General features: G+C 60.7%; 1 protein-coding gene across 1 annotated transcript in view; it reads left to right on the top strand.

The window, feature by feature from the left end:
• Nucleotides 1-15,871, top strand: part of SDK2 (sidekick cell adhesion molecule 2) — a 46,156-nt gene that overhangs the window by 20,664 nt on the left and 9,621 nt on the right. The window contains exons 3-27 of the mRNA XM_083874720.1: nucleotides 5,300-5,406; nucleotides 7,132-7,279; nucleotides 7,954-8,087; nucleotides 9,017-9,128; nucleotides 9,339-9,529; nucleotides 9,895-9,978; nucleotides 10,049-10,243; nucleotides 10,399-10,515; nucleotides 10,604-10,771; nucleotides 10,942-11,044; nucleotides 11,259-11,435; nucleotides 11,516-11,652; nucleotides 11,816-11,963; nucleotides 12,032-12,172; nucleotides 12,256-12,437; nucleotides 12,634-12,749; nucleotides 13,397-13,592; nucleotides 13,719-13,817; nucleotides 14,083-14,274; nucleotides 14,356-14,477; nucleotides 14,559-14,668; nucleotides 14,807-14,957; nucleotides 15,051-15,288; nucleotides 15,409-15,524; nucleotides 15,667-15,856. Coding sequence (XP_083730846.1) covers nucleotides 5,300-5,406; nucleotides 7,132-7,279; nucleotides 7,954-8,087; nucleotides 9,017-9,128; nucleotides 9,339-9,529; nucleotides 9,895-9,978; nucleotides 10,049-10,243; nucleotides 10,399-10,515; nucleotides 10,604-10,771; nucleotides 10,942-11,044; nucleotides 11,259-11,435; nucleotides 11,516-11,652; nucleotides 11,816-11,963; nucleotides 12,032-12,172; nucleotides 12,256-12,437; nucleotides 12,634-12,749; nucleotides 13,397-13,592; nucleotides 13,719-13,817; nucleotides 14,083-14,274; nucleotides 14,356-14,477; nucleotides 14,559-14,668; nucleotides 14,807-14,957; nucleotides 15,051-15,288; nucleotides 15,409-15,524; nucleotides 15,667-15,856 — 3,674 coding nt within the window. The remainder of the gene's footprint in view (nucleotides 1-5,299; nucleotides 5,407-7,131; nucleotides 7,280-7,953; nucleotides 8,088-9,016; nucleotides 9,129-9,338; nucleotides 9,530-9,894; nucleotides 9,979-10,048; nucleotides 10,244-10,398; nucleotides 10,516-10,603; nucleotides 10,772-10,941; nucleotides 11,045-11,258; nucleotides 11,436-11,515; nucleotides 11,653-11,815; nucleotides 11,964-12,031; nucleotides 12,173-12,255; nucleotides 12,438-12,633; nucleotides 12,750-13,396; nucleotides 13,593-13,718; nucleotides 13,818-14,082; nucleotides 14,275-14,355; nucleotides 14,478-14,558; nucleotides 14,669-14,806; nucleotides 14,958-15,050; nucleotides 15,289-15,408; nucleotides 15,525-15,666; nucleotides 15,857-15,871) is intronic.

Genomic DNA, 15,871 nt, shown 5'->3' with positions numbered 1-15,871 from the left:
CTTGTGGAGTCATCCCCTCCTGGGAGCTGTCCCTGGGGGCTGTGGGAGATCAGGGACCAGCCTGGCTCGGTGTATGATCACAGAGCCATCCCCCCGGAGCGTCCCTGGGGATGGGAGCATCCCAGTTTGGTTCCACACAATGCAGAGCTGTCTTCCCTCAGGAGGATCCCAGGGGATCGAGCAGGATGGGGGACAAATCCTTGAGGGACTGAGCATCAAACTCTGGGCATCAAACAGCCTGGCTCTGTGTGTATGTGTGTGTGTGTGTGTGTGTGTGTGTGTGTGTGTGTGTGTGTGTGGAGACATCATCCTCCCTTGGAGCATCCCTGGGTGTCCTGGGGGGGTCAGGAACCAGCTTTGGCTCTCCGTGTGTGCCCACAGAACATCCCTGGTGGTTGGAATGGGATCAGGGACCACCTTCCTTCCCCTCTCCTTGCTCCCTCCATTCCCTGCACGGGGCTGTTTTCCCATGGGATCCCTGCTGCCTCCCGCTCTGGGGGGCGTCCCTGGGGATGGGAGCATCCCAGCTTGGATCCACACACATGCAGAGCTGTCTTCCCTCAGGAGGATCCCAGGGGATGGAGCAGGATGAGGGACAAATCCTTGAGGGACTGAGCAGCAGCCTTGGCTCTGTGTGTGTGTGTGTGGGGGGGGACATCATCCTCCCTTGGAGCATCCCTGGGTGTCCTGGGGGGGTCAGGGACCAGCCTTGGCTCTGTGTGTGTGTGTGTGTGTGTGTGTGGAGACATCATCCTCCCTTGGAGTATCCCTGGGGGCTCTGGGGGGGTCAGGGACCAGCCTTGGCTCTCTGTGTGTGCCCACAGAACATCCCTGGTGGTTGGAATGGGATCAGGGACCACCTTCCTTCCCCTCTCCTTGCTCCCTCCATTCCCTGCATGGGGCTGTTTCCCCTGCTGCCTCCTGCTCTGAGGACCCCATGGTGACACCCCTCTGATGCCCACCGAGGTGACACCCGGGTGTCCAGGCCCTGCTGTCCAGAGCCAGCTCTGTTTTCCCCTCCAGGATCTCTCCAGTGCTCTCCAGAGCTGCTCGTATGAGGAATCATAACATGCAAATCAGGCAGTCTTGATGTCTTTAATGAAATCCTCGGAAGGAAGGCGCTTCTCTGGTGAATTGAGGATATTTATTTCTCATACAAGAAATTTAACATGCAGATTAGTTGGGCCTGGTAATTTATCACATGAGATTGTCCTATTAAGGGCTGCATCGAGTCCTGCTGCCTTCGGAAATTACCTTACACATAGATTACCTCTGGACAGACTCCCATCCGTAGGGAAGCATCTTTCCTGCTCCTAAATCAGCCCTCGTGCCTCTCCTCATGGTCTCCACAGCTGGTGTGGGAGTCCAGCAGCTATTGAAGGATTCCCTGCCTCCTCTCCAGAGCCCAAATCCCTTTTGCTGGGGCTTGGAAAAGTGTAATTCCATCTCCGACTCCGGCTGGCTTTGCCCCAGCTCCTGCCAGCCAAGCAGGGCTGGCACAGCTGAGCCTCCCCATGCCAGCCCTGGGGTGGTGTCTCTGATCCATCTCCATCTCCCTCCAGGAGCCTTTCTGGGTGGGCTTAACAAGATTTGGGGCAGATTTGGGGCTCTTTCAACCCCAGCTCCTCACTGGGCTGTTTTGGGGTGTCCCCAGAGGTGCAGGGACACAACTGGCTGCACACACAGGACTGTGACCTGCCTTCATGGCCTGGTGAGGACCCCAAATGTTTGATGCCCTGAGTTTGTCCCCAAATTATGTAAAATACAGAGCCAGGAGCCTCTGACCATCCCAGACCTGGGGGCAAACAGAGTGGATCATCCCTGGATTCCTGCTGGAATCTCAGCCGCTGCTCACTGGGAGCTCATCCCTGCTCTGGTGGGCCCAGCTCTTTGCCAGCCCAGGTGTGAAGCCCATCCCTGTGCCTTGGGGAGCTGATTACCGTGCAATGAGTTAATTAATGGGAGCTGAAGAACATTGGAAGGGTAGAATCCAGGCTGGGTGGGAGCCCAGCAGGGCGTTCCTGGTTCCTGTGGCACTTTTGGCATCACCACAGGTGCCAAAGCCCCAGGAGTGCCAGTGAAGAGCACGGAGGCAAGTTTTTCTGGGAATGTTTTTGCTTGGGAGGCTCTTGCCCGTCTTTGTGCCTTGTTTAGGACTGGGGGGACTCTTGAATGTTGGCACAAGGAGCTGTGGCATGGGGCAGTGGTGGCAGTGAACCACAGCAGTGTCAGGGCTGGCAGGAGAGGGAATCTCCTCACCAGGACCTCAGAGGGGCTCAGGAGAGGACAGGGAGCTGTCGGAGCTGGGAGATGGCCAAGCTCTCGGTTTGCAATGCACCAAACCCCTCCGGATGCCGCAGCACAGATCGGGGCTCTCACTCCGTTCCCGCTCTGCAGGAAGGAGGCTGATTAATACATGGGCATTAATTATTAAATGGCTCATTGTTCTGGCAGGGCCAATTGAGGCGGCGATTTACGGGGGCTCCCGGCGCCCGCCCAATTCCCACGGCCGAGGGAAAACACTCCCGGGCAGGAGGAGAAGCAGCGGCCGCGTGGATTCAAACAGAGTTTATTCCAATCGGGAGTTAATTGAGATCCAATAGGCCAGTTAAGCGGGGCTGATGGAGCTCCAGGGGAGCGCTCACAGCCTCATCGAGCGCTGCCCCAGAGCAGGGGCCGGGACACTCGCTCGGATGCTTCGAGTCGTTAAACCTCTGCTAAGTGTGTTTTAATGCTCAACTTGACATTTCATTATCCCACAGTAACTATTCAAACACACGTCCCCTCCAGAATTAATTAGTCGTTATACAGGATATTAATCAAAGGGGACTGTGCCAGTGCGCTTCCATCCCAAATCCAATCCAGCTGTTGCTGTTACTGGAAGAACCTCACAGATTTCTGCGCTCTTCTGGCTTTCAATTTGATGGATCAAATCCTTTGGCTGCTGCTTTTCCCGGCCTTTCTCCACCCCCTCAATCTAAGAATAATTCGGCAGCGTCAGCCCCGCGCTCCTCAGCAGCCCTACAATAACAGAGGCACGGCTGTCCATGGGGACAATGCTGGGGGACACAGCCAGGATGGCACGGAGAGGAGCTGGGCACGCTGCTGGCGGGATCAGGGATGGACGGACAGACGGACAGGTTGTCATTCCCATCTGTCAGACAGATCCGGTGCCAAAGGCCCTGCTGCAGACCCGCCAGTCCCCCTCTTGCCCGCAGAGCCCTCTCCTGACCCCGGGGCTGAGCCGCTTCCTGACGGGGCAATGCGGGTCAAGGCTCGCTCTGGAAAGGCTTTTCCCCACAGACCGTGCCCTGTCAACCTCCGTCTTCACAGAGAAGCCAAACAAACCCCTGGAAGAGCGGAGTCAGCAGCCAGGCCTGTGCCAGGAGCTGGGCCAGCTTCACCTCCATCCCGGCTGGAGCAGGGAAAGGACAAATCCACCCAGCCAGGGCACCGGGATCGCTCCCAGCTGGAGGAACTGCTGCCTTTGCATGGAACAGCGGCCCTGGAACTCCTGTGGCACAAACTGGGAAAGGGGGATATGTGGGGTGATATCCACCCCTCCTGCTGCAGCACTGAGGGGGTGACAGGAGGGTGACATTGGGGGTGAGATCAATTCCCATCCCCTTCCAGCCAGGCTTGATAGGGGAAGGAAATCGAATCCGAGCGGTCTTGGATAAAAGCCTCGGTGGAAGGCGAGCGGGAGAGAACAAAGTCTGTGCTGGTTTGGTTGATGACTGCGGGCTGGGCTGCGCTGCGCCGGGAATTGATTTCCTTTCTCCGGGCTATTTTCAGCTGCTGAGGTGTGTGTGGAAGTGCTGCTGCCTCAATAACTCCTCCAGCTCCCGCGTGTGGGGACCGAGGCCCCTTAATTGGATTTACTGGAGTGTCCTGGGCTGGGGACAGGGCTCCCTGTGCCTGTGGACGTGTCCTGCCCCTGGGGACACCCCACTGCCAGCGCTGTGCCTTCACTGAAGGTGCTCCCTGTGTCCCTTGGGCTGTGCCACTGCTGGTGGCTTTGCATTGTCCCCGTGTTGGAATGAGGATCTGGAGGGGGACATGGCAGCGAGGACACGGATCTATTTGGGGACACAGATCTATCTGGGGACACACATGTCCCTCTGTTGCTGTGTGTCCATCCAGCCCATCCATCCATGGGGTGTGTGCGTGTGTTCGGGGAGTCACGGTGTGATTTATTAACGAGGACACCGCAAGGAGAGCGGGCCCATTATTCCTGGCGTCTGCAGCCAGTTCCTGACAGCTCCGTGGAATTGAAATATCTTATTTAAAGCCTCTGGGGAGCATTTTTAAATATCAGCCGTGACACTCAAGGACTCGTTCCCAAAGGGCGCCCTCCCTCCTCCCGCGGGGACGGGTGACCCCGGCAGGGCTCAGGGTGGGTGTCACCGGGGGTTTGGTGCCCGCCCCATCGAAGGGCAGCCCAGTGTCCCTTGTCACCCTCTCTCGTGCCAGGGGAGGTGGGCGAGGAGGTTTTCCCGGCACGGGGAAAACGCTCCGCAGGTCTTATGAAAGTTTAATTTACTCTCAGTTCTCAGAAGAACAAACAAAGCTCTTGCCGAAAGAGCCCGCGGCGGATTTTAACGCAAGATTAGATTTTGGGCAAGGAGGGCTGAGTTTGCTTTATTTATTCCCTCTCTGGTTTATCTGGCAGCGCTCCCTGCCCGGGCCCCCCGAGGGTCCCCTGGCTGTTCTGGGGGGGATGAAACAGGAGCTCCGGGGGTGGGGACAGCCCGGGGGGGGTCTGGTGGCAGCAGGGTCCGGCTTGGCGATGCTCAGGGGGATGTCGAGTGGAGATGTGGTGATTTCTCTTATCTCCTCACCGGCTGCTGGCGCTGGCGGCTGATAAGAGCAGGCGCGGGGGTGATAAGGGGGTCCAGCTGGGATTTATCGGAGCAGTGATGGACTTGGCTCTCTCGGCTCCGGGCTGAGTGACACCAGCAGTGTCACTGTGGGGCTGGGGCAGGGCTCAGGACAGCGGGTCCCAGGGCTCAGCTCCTGGCCAAGGGTCACATCCAGCCCCTGGACCGGCAGGGTGACAATCACCGGCTTGGCGACAGTGTGACTGTGGGTGGCTGGGAGTCCCTGTGTGACAGTGAGGGACACTGGGGTGTCCCCCCACGCACATCCATGTGTGCACACCCCTCCAGCAGCAGCTCCGCGGGGAAAAGGAGCTCCTGGCACGGGTGCAGTAAATCCGGGGGATGTGCAGGACCTGCAGCCTCTCTGGAGGCGGTGACAGTGACACGAATGTCCCCTCATTGCCGATACCCCTCTCCAGGTACATGATCACCTCGCTGGACCGCACCCACGCCGGCTTCTACCGCTGCATCGTCCGCAACCGCATGGGGGCCCTGCTGCAGCGCCAGACGGAGGTGCAGGTGGCCTGTAAGTGACCGTCCTGCTCCGTGGGGACCGCACGGGGACACCCAGCTCTGCTGCTGGTGCCACTCGCGGCCAGGACGTGGGAACTTGCAGCACCCCTGGGGTGACACTGGCAGGGACATCCAGAGCATCCCTGGGGTGACACTTGGTAGGGACATCAAAGCATCACAGGGGTGACACTGGCAGGGACAACCAGAGTGTCCCTGGGGTGACACTGGCAGGGACATCAGAGCATTTCTGGGGTGACACTGGCAGGGATGTCAGAGCATCCCTGGGATGACACTGGCAGGGACACCCAGAGTGTCCCTGAGGTGACACTTGGTAGGGACATCGGAGCATTCCTGGGGTGACACTTGGCAGGGACATTGGAGCATCCCTGGGATGATACTGGCAGGGAAATTGGAGCATCCCTGAGGTGATGCTGGCAGGGACATCTGGAATGTCCCTGGGGTGACACTTGGCAGGGACATCGGAGCATCACTGGGGTGACACTGGCAGGGACATCAAAGCATCACTGGGGTGACACTGGCAGGGACATTGGAGCATTCCTGGGATGATGCTGGTAGGGACATCAGAGCATCCCTGGGATGACACTGGCAGGGACATCCAGAATGTCCCTGAGGTGACAGTGGCAGGGATATCCAGTGTCTCTTGAGTGGTGCTGGTAGGGACATTGGAGCATCTCTGGGGTGACATTTGGCAGGGACGTTGGAGCATCCCTGGGGTGATGCTGGCAGGGGCATCAGAGTGTCCCTGGGGTGACACTTGGTAGGGACATCAGAGCATCCTGGGGTGACACTTGGCAGGGACATCAGAGCATTCCTGGGATGATGCTGGTAGGGACATCCAGAATGTCCCTGAGGTGACAGTGGCAGGGATACCAGTGTCCCCGGGGTGATGCTGGCAGGGACATTGGAGCATCCCTGGGGTGACATTAGTAGGAATGTCCTGAGATTTAAGGATGAAATGAGAGTGCTGAGGCCTGGGATGGTGGCTCTGTCCCCCCAAGGGACCTGCCCCTCTCTGCCTCTGGGATATACCCCCAATCCCATCCCCTTAAACACCTCCTGAGGAGCAGTGACAAATCAGGAGGATAATGAGAAATTAATAAGGCAGCTGTGCTAACAACTAATGATAATGGCAAAGTCGTTAAAAAGGGATTCTTTACATGTTTTTAATTACAGCAATTAAGGAAGTCAATAAAAATCCCCTGTCCCAGCCCCCCTCCTCCATGCCCCCCGCTCCCCTCAGTCTCCCACAAGTGCTGTGTGCTTCCAGCCTGGGAATGGCAGGGTGGGATGGAGGCAGCTGTGCCTCATCCTGGCCCTGGAGTCAGGGTCATGCTGGGATTTCCTCAGCACTGGGATGTGGGATGGGGAATGGGGAGAAGCTGGAGAGCCCCAGGAGTGGGCCCTGTGCTGTGGCTGCAGCCTCTCTGTGGTGGGGGACACTCGGACAAGGGTGCCTGACCCAGCACAAGGGTGATGGGGCTCCGGGTGCTGCAGGGATGGATCACCAGGAGCAGCTGGTGGGATCCTAGCCACCTTCACATCCCAGTCTCTGAGCCGGCCAAGCCACCCCAGCCAAGGAGGGGACCGAGAGCAACCCCTCTGCATCATCCCCTGGGGAGCCCATCCCACAAACCCCATCCTGCTGCCCAACCACCCCAGGGCTGGATCCCTGGGCTCATCCCCAGCCCCTGTCACGGTTCTCTGCCCCGTTCTGCAGACATGGGCAGCTTCGAGGACAGCGAGACGCAGCAGAGCGTGTCCCACGGCGAGGCCGCCGTCATCCCCGCGCCCCGCATCGCCAGCTTCCCGCAGCCCCAGGTCACCTGGTTCCGAGATGGACGGAAGATCTCCCCCAGCAGCCGCATGTGAGCACCCCAAGGAATCCCCCTGGAGCCCCCCCAGCATCTCTGGGGGCTGCATTTCCCCTTGTCCCCCACGCTAAGGATGTTTAACCAACATCTCTCGAGCGCGTCGTGCTGAAACGCGGGGACGCGCTCGGTGACTAATGGCTGTGTTTGTCACCAGAGAAAGGGATTTCTTAACAAAAAAAAAATGAAAACAAGAGGGAGGAAGGCAGGGGGGAGGGTGGGATAGAGCTGAGCACAGCACACACCCGTGTGCCAGGTGTCCCCACGGAGCTGTGGCAGATCCAGGTGCTGCCGGAGCCCTGGCAGCCAAAGCCTGCAGGAATTGAATTTGCAACCCCCATTATGCAGGGATTGAACTGGTCTCCTTTCCATTTGCAAAGCGGGATTGAGGAGATAAAACTCCTTTATCTCATATTTAATGGTAAAAAAACCATATTCCCCACAGCATTTTATGTTTCCGGCAGATTAGATTGCTCCATTAAGTAAAAAAATGAAAAAAAGAGAGGAGAAATCCTAAGAATCTGCACCATCCCGTGGGCTCTGCTTGGACAGAGGGGTGCGAAGCTTGGTCGCCCATCCTGGGGTTGGGTTGGGGGTCCCATGTGGGTGTCCCCAGGCAGGTGAGGGTGCTGGGTGGGGAGTGAGGGTCCCACCAGCCTCTTGTCCCCCAGAGCCATCACGCTGGAGAACACCCTGGTCATCCTGTCCACGGTGGCCCCGGACGCGGGGCGTTACTACGTGCAGGCTGTGAATGACAAGAACGGGGACAACAAGACCAGCCAGCCCATCACCCTGACCGTGGCCAGTGAGTGTGGGGGGCACTGCCCCCTCTCCCTCCACCATCCCCTGCCTCGCCCCCAAATTCCATTTGCAGTAAATCTCTTTGGAGGCTCCGGCTTGTGCTGACTTAACAGTTCAGCTGCCTCAGAATTTATTTCGGCGCCCGTGGCTGTGCTGCAGGCGCTGGAGTGTCACAGGCAGAGCTCCTGCTCCAGCTGTATCCAGCCGTGCTGGATCCCTCTGGGATGGGCTGTGGAGTGGGGGCTGCAGTGTCACCCCATGGACACCCTCCCCTGTCCATGTCCCCCTGTCAGCTCCTGGTGCTCTGGAGCAGCCCCTGCCTGGGGGTCACTGCTGTGGTTTCATCCCTCCAGTTCCTTTGGGCCCTCCAGGTCTTCCAAGGGTCCCCCAGGCCATTTGGGTGGTGACAGCCCATCCCATGGGACGTGCCCTGAAGTGACATCAGTCCTATCACACTCTCCCCCATCTCTGCTGCACCTCCTCCTGCTGCTGCACAGGGTTAGGATGGGTTATCCCTGTCTGTGGTGGGCTCTGCCTGTCTCCCATCCCCATTAATCTGTTTTCCCTGGATGGTGTCCTGGAGCACCGTAAACATCCCGGAGCCCCTGTTTATGGATTCAGCTCTATCAGCAGCTTTCGAGCCGATCGTGTTTTTACAGCGCCTACATGAGGGTTTTTTATTGTTGCCATCATTTTGCTTTATGGACTCCCTGCTCCCTCCTCCCTGCTGCCACCACAGCCTGGCAGCCCTGCCCAGGTGTGCTGGGGCTCCCACAGGGGGACACAGCTTAGGGACACCTGGGAAGGCACCCTGATGCCACCACCCCTGTCACCTCCAAGCTGAGCAGCCAGGGGTTTGGGTGCCCTCTCTGGGGACACCCCAGGGTGGGCAGAGGGTGCTCATGGCTGTCCCTCTGGCCTCCTTCTCCCCAGATGTGGGTGGCCCGGCCGATCCCATCGCACCCACCATCATTGTCCCACCCAGGAACACCAGCGTGGTGGCCGGGACCTCGGAGGTGACCATGGAGTGTGTGGCCAATGCCAGGTGAGCTGTGGGGTGGGAACTGGGATGGGGAATGTCCCTGTTGGAATTGCCCAGCCTTGGGCCTGGATGCCCCTAAATCCATTCCCATCACACTCCTGGAACCTGTGCAATGGAGGGAGGTCCCTTCCCACCAGAGTCCTGCGGGATGGAGGGAGCTGGGATCCTCCAGGGGAGCTGGAGCTGGTTCTTGACACACCTCTGTCCCCTCAGGCCGCTGATCAAGCTGCACATCATCTGGAAGAAGGACGGGGCGCCCGTGTCCAGTGGGATCAGCGACTACAGCCGCCGGCTGACCATCCTGCACCCCACCCTGAGTGACAGCGGCTTCTACGAGTGTGAGGCTGTGCTGCGCAGCAGCAGCGTCCCTGCTGTGACTGCTGGTGCCTACCTGTCTGTGCTGGGTGAGCTCCTGCCCCTGGGTACTTCCCTGTCCATGCTGGGTGAGCTCCTGTCTGTGCTGGGTGAGCTCCTGCCCCTGGGCACTTCCCTGTCCGTGCTGGGTGAGCTCCTGTCTGTGCTGGGTGAGCTCCTGCCCCTGGCACTGCACTTCCCTATCCGTGCTGGGTGAGCTCCTGCCCCTGGCACTGCACTTCCCTGTCTGTGCTGGGTGAGCTCTTGCCCAAGATTAGCTCAGACCACACATACATGAGCTGGGGTGGGCTCAGCCCCACGGTTGGGATGGGAGGTGGCAGGAGGGCCACAGGTCAGCCTAAGGACCCCAGAGAGAGGCTCTGTCCCCATTCCTATCTCCTGGTTCCCTTGGCAGAGCCCCCGCAGTTCATCAAGGAGCCGGAGAGACACATCACGGCCGAGATGGAGAAGGTGGTGACCATCCCCTGCCAAGCCAAGGGTGAGCTGCCCCCCAGGGACCCTCCGTGTGCTGCCACCACCTCGTGCCTGACGTGGCCGTACCCCCACAGGTGTCCCCCCTCCCGAGATGGCCTGGTACAAGGACGCTGCCCTGCTGCACCTGGAGAAGCTGTCCCGTTTCCAGCTGCTGGATGACGGCAGCCTGCAGATCAGCGGGCTGGCCCCTGATGACACCGGAATGTTCCAGTGCTTTGCCCGCAATGCGGCCGGCGAGGTGCAGACCACCACGTACCTGGCCGTGACCAGTAGGTGCCAGCCCCCCTCTGCCCTGGGGGTGCCCTGTCTGGGTGCTGGGTGGGATGAGCCCCTGGATGAGTCCCACAGGGGGTTCAGGCATCCCAGGAAATCCTGGGCAGAGGGAGGGAATTCAAGGGGGGTTGTGCACCTCTGTGCCCCACAGGCATCGCCCCCAACATCACGCGGGGTCCCCAGGACAGCACGGTGATCGATGGCATGGCCGTCATCCTCAACTGCGAGACCTCGGGAGCACCACGCCCGGCCATCACCTGGCAGAAAGGTGAAGGGGTGGGGACAGGCCTGTCCTCTGAGCCCTGCCCTGGGTGTAGGGTGGCTGTGGCACTGACAGGGCTCTGCTGTGTCCCCAGGGGAGCGGGTCCTGGCCAGCGGCTCTGTGCAGCTGCCCCGTTTCACCCTGCTGGAGTCGGGCAGTCTCCTGGTGAGCCCTGCACACCTGGCCGATGCTGGCACCTACACCTGCCTGGCCACCAACTCCCGTGGCGTGGACGAGGCCTCTGCTGACCTGGTGGTCTGGGGTAAGGGACTCACGGTGGGCCCAGCTGGGAGGGAGGGACCCTGCCTGGCTCTGGGCACCACCCTGGGGTGCTGCGGGATGGAGCTCTCTGGGGGTGGGTGCTGGGTTTGGGGGGTTGTCCCTGCTGGTGGCACCCCAGCAGTGCTGGTGGTTCCTTGTGTCCCCCTGCAGCAAGGACACGGATCACAGACCCGCCACAGGACCAGAGTGTCATCAAGGGCACCAAGGCTGTCATGAGCTGCGGGGTCACCCATGACCCCAGCGTGGACGTCAGGTGAGGGAGAGGGCTGGGGAGTCCAGGCACCCCCGGCCTGCTGACCTGGCTGCTGTCACCGCTGTCCTGGGGAGGGAGATGGGGGGTCCTCCTCCTCAGCCCTGTGCTGGTGGTCCTGCAGTGCCACCTGGTGCCCTGTGACCGGCAGCCCCCGGTCCTCTCTGCTCACTGGGGGGCTGTGGGGCACCGGCACACCTGGATTCCCCGGGCACAGGTACGTCTGGGAGAAGGACGGGGCACCTCTGGGCCCTGAGAGCGGCCCCCGGGTGCGCCTGGACGAGGTGGGCACCCTGCACATCTCCCAGACCTGGTCGGGTGACATCGGCACCTACACCTGCAAAGTGATCTCGGCCGGGGGCAACGACTCTCGCAGCGCCCACCTCCGTGTCCGGTGAGACCCACCCCCCAATCAACACCCCCCGCCTGGGGCTGTGCCCCCTCCCTCCTTCCCCCCCTAACCCCCCTGTCCAGGCAGCTCCCCCACGCCCCCGAGAGCCCCGTGGCCGCCCTGAGCCCGCAGGAGAAACGGGCCATCAACCTCACCTGGGCCAAGCCCTTCGACGGCAACAGCCCCCTGCTCCGCTACGTCGTGGAGGTCTCCGAGAACAGTAAGGGGCTGCTCCCACCCCCTGGCACTGCTGGCACTGGGAAAAGTCCCCAGTGTCACCCTGGTGGTGATCACCCTACGGGGATCCTGGGGACTCCAGGAGTCATCGGCCAGGCAGTGTCCTGCAGGTCAGATCCCCACCCTGCTGTCCCCTCTTCCCCCAGACGCACCCTGGACCGTGCTGCTGGCCAGCGTGGACCCCGAGGTGACATCGGTGACAGTGCGGGGTTTGGTCCCCGCTCGCTCCTACCAGTTCCGCCTGTGTGCTGTGAACGACGTGGGCAGGGGACAGTTCAGCAAGGACACGGAGAGGTGAGTCCTGGCCGGGGGTCCTGGCAGGGCTGGTGGCCCCGGATGCTCACCGTGCCCTGTCCCTGCAGGGTGTCCCTGCCCGAGGAGCCGCCCTCCGCACCCCCCCAGAACGTCATCGCCAGCGGCCGCACCAACCAGTCCATCATGATCCAGTGGCAGCCGCCCCCCGAGAGCCACCAGAACGGGGTCCTCAAGGGCTACATCATCCGGTAGGAGCCAGCTGGGGTGCCCAAGGGTCCCAAACCTGGTGTTGGTGGGGACAGTGGCAGCTCTGATGGCTCCCTGTCCCCAGGTACTGCCTGGCCGGGCTGCCCGTGGGGTACCAGTTCAAGAACATCACCAACGCCGAGGTCAACAACCTCCTCCTGGAGGACCTCATCATCTGGACCAACTATGAGATCGAGGTGGCCGCCTACAACAGCGCCGGCCTGGGGGTCTACAGCATGAAGGTGACAGAGTGGACCCTGCAGGGAGGTAGGCGGGGACAATCAGGGGTGGGCAGGCGCCACAGGTGCCATTGGGGTGGTGGGATGGGAGGCAGGAGGATGGGTGTGGAGGTCCCAGAGGGACTGGGATGTGCTGGGCAGGGATGACCTGGGGTTGTCACCAGTTTGCTGATGGAGGGGACCTTGTGGAGCTGTCTCTCTGAGCTGTCCCTTTGTCCTGGCAGTGCCCACGGTGCCTCCAGGGAATGTGCAGGCTGAGGCCACCAACTCCACCACCATCCGCTTCACCTGGAACCCCCCCAGCCCCCAGTTCATCAACGGCATCAACCAGGGCTACAAGGTGAGGGTGATTCCCAAAAAATGAACAGCTCGTGGGGAAAACTTGGCCAACCCTCACAAACTCTTGGCTCCTCCTCTCCGAAATCCCAGATTTTAATTGGATCTCTCATGACTGTTAAAATAATATTTACTGTTATTTAACACTTGCATGGGCTCGGAGTCTCCCATGCTCTGTAATTAATTCCAAATAGCAATTAATTCAAATTTACATTAATGAAATTGAATTAAAACATTAAACTTGTGTCTTAATCCACTCGAAAGAAGTTCGGGAATTTAATTGCCGCTGGATGAGATAACCAGCGTGAGTAGGATATTTAACATACTTATTAAATGCCACTTAGTATTTTTGATTAGTATTTTTAGGGCCTAATTAGTGCTTAATTAAGTTGCTAGAGGCTATCTCGCACAATACCAATTAAATGCCCAGCCATCCCTTCCTGGATGCGGGCAAGGGGGGGATCCCATCCCGCGCCGTTATCGATGGAGTTAATCACAGCTCCATAAACAGCGCTGGCACAGGCATCGGATGCTCCCCTCACCCTTAATTGATCATTAATCAACGCCGAATTAACAAGAGGAGGCCGCTGTCTGTGGCACGGGTGTAGTATGGTTGGGGAATCTTCATCCCTCGGTTCCCTTTTCCCGCAGCTCATCGCGTGGGAGCCGGAGCACGAGGACGAGGCCACGGTGGTGACGGTGCGGCCCAACTTCCAGGACAGCGTCCACGTGGGCTACGTGGCGGGGCTGCGCAAGTTCGCCGAGTACTTCACCTCGGTGCTGTGCTTCACCACGCCCGGGGACGGCCCGCGCAGCCCGCCCCAGCTGGTGCGAACCCACGAGGACGGTACGGGGAGGCTCCGACCCCGCCTGTCCCCCGGCTCTGGGGAGCCCTGTCTCCCTTCCTCGCGGGGGTCCCATGGGTGCTGAGGGTTCCTGTGCGAGGGTGCTGAGTCTGGGTGTGTTTGGGCAGTGCCTGGCCCCGTGGGACACCTCAGCTTCAGTGACATCCTGGATACGTCCCTGAAGGTCAGCTGGCAGGAGCCGCTGGAGAAGAACGGGATCCTGACGGGTAAGGGAGCGCCAGCAGGTGCTGGTTCTGTCATCCTTTCCCACCCCACAGCATCTCCCTCTTTTTCTGTCCCAATCCCACTCTGCAGCATCTCCCGTGTGTCCCACTGCCACCTCGCAGTATCACTCGTGTCCTTTTCCTCCCACAGAGCATCTCCCCTTTGTCCTGTTCTCCTCCCACCCCACAGCATCTCCCACCTGTCCTGTCCCCAGTACAGCCCCTGGGGTGGGGTGACACAGTGGGTGACACCGGGGGTGCATTCCAGGCTACCGGATCTCCTGGGAGGAGTACAACCGCACCAACACGCGGGTGACACATTACCTGCCCAACGTCACCCTGGAGTACCGCGTCACCGGCCTCACCGCCCTCACCACCTACACCATCGAGGTGGCCGCCATGACCTCCAAGGGACAGGGACAGCTCTCCTCCTCCACCATCTCCTCAGGGGTCCCCCCAGGTGAGCACAGTGGTGTTGGAGGGCTCTGTGGGGTGGTGGGGGCAAACAGTCAGTGCCACCCTCCCTGTCCTGTCCCCACAGAGCTCCCCGGTGCCCCCACCAACCTGGGCATCTCCAACATTGGCCCCCGATCCGTCACCATCCAGTTTCGCCCGGGTTACGATGGCAAAACCTCCATCTCCCGCTGGCAGGTGGAGGCACAGGTACAGGGTGGCTTCAGGAAAGGGAGTTCAGGGGGTTTTTGGGGGCAGCTCACCCCACTCACCCCCCCTGCCATCCCACAGGTGGGCCAGAACGGCGAGGCTGGGGAGTGGGCTCTTGTGCACCAGCTGGCCAACGAGCCCGACACCCGCTCCATGGAGGTGCCCAACCTGAAGCCCTACACCTACTACAGGTGAGTGCCAGGGCGGTGCCATGGTGCCATCCCTGGGGGAACAGAGCCCTTGTGTCCCCCACTGTGACCCCCCTCACTGTCCTCCCCAGGGACTGGAACTCTCTTGCCCCACACTGTGACCCTCCTCTCCTCTCTCAGTTTCCGCATGCGGCAGGTGAACATCGTGGGCACCAGCCCCCCCAGCCTGCCCTCCCGGAGGATCCAGACCCTCCAAGCCCCCCCGGACATGGCCCCTGCCAATGTCACCCTGAGGACGGCCAGCGAGACCAGCCTGTGGCTGCGCTGGATGGTCAGTGGGGCTGTGGGGTGTGGGGGTCTGTGAAGGGGGATGGAGCTGGGGGGGTTGTGGGACATCAGGAGTGACAGTGCCTGTCCCTGCCAGCCCCTCCTGGAGCAGGAGTACAATGGGAACCCTGATTCGGTGGGGTACAGGATCCGGTACGCGCGGGCAGATGGGCGGGGACAGCCGGCCCTCCACCTGATCCGCGACCGCGTGGAGCGGGAATTCACCATCGAGGACCTGGAGGAGTGGACCGAGTACCGGGTGCAGGTCCAGGCCTTCAACGCCATCGGCTCGGGGCCCTGGAGCCCCTCGGTGCTGGGACGCACCCGGGAGTCAGGTACTGCTGCCCACCTGGGCACTGGGCACCCACCTCGGCCAGTCTGGCCACCAAGCCTTTCTGTTGTCCCCCTCCAATCCTGTCCTCTGGCCACTGACCCTCTGTGTTGTCCCCCTCCAGTCCCCTCCTCCGGCCCCAGCAATGTGTCAGCAGTGGCCACCTCCTCCAGCAGCCTGACGGTCCGATGGGGTGATATTCCCGAGGCTGACTGCAACGGGCTCATCCTGGGCTACAAGGTGAGCTCCTGCCCCTGGGCAGCACAACTTTCCCTGGTGGGATCACCCTGCAGGCTGTGGGGTCACTGGTTATGCCACCCCCGGGAGCTGGTGGCCCTCAGTGCCAGGCTGGCCCGGCTGTGTCACACGGGCCGTGTTGCAGGTGCTGTACAAGGAGAAGGGCTCGGAGGCGCGTGCCCGGTTCTGGCTGGTGGAGGGCAATGCCTCCCGCAGTGCCCAGCTCACCGGCCTGGCCAAGTACACCCTGTACGACATCCAGGTGCTGGCCTTCACCAGGATCGGCGACGGTGTCCCCAGCCGGCCTCCTGTCCTCGAGAGGACACTGGATGACGGTGGGTGACCTAGGA

Source organism: Zosterops lateralis (genome assembly GCF_965231275.1).
Source record: "Zosterops lateralis genome assembly, chromosome: 18".
Classification (NCBI taxonomy): Eukaryota; Metazoa; Chordata; class Aves; order Passeriformes; family Zosteropidae; genus Zosterops; species Zosterops lateralis.
Note: the sequence above shows the minus strand (reverse complement) of the source record. Positions and strands in the feature narration are given on the sequence as shown.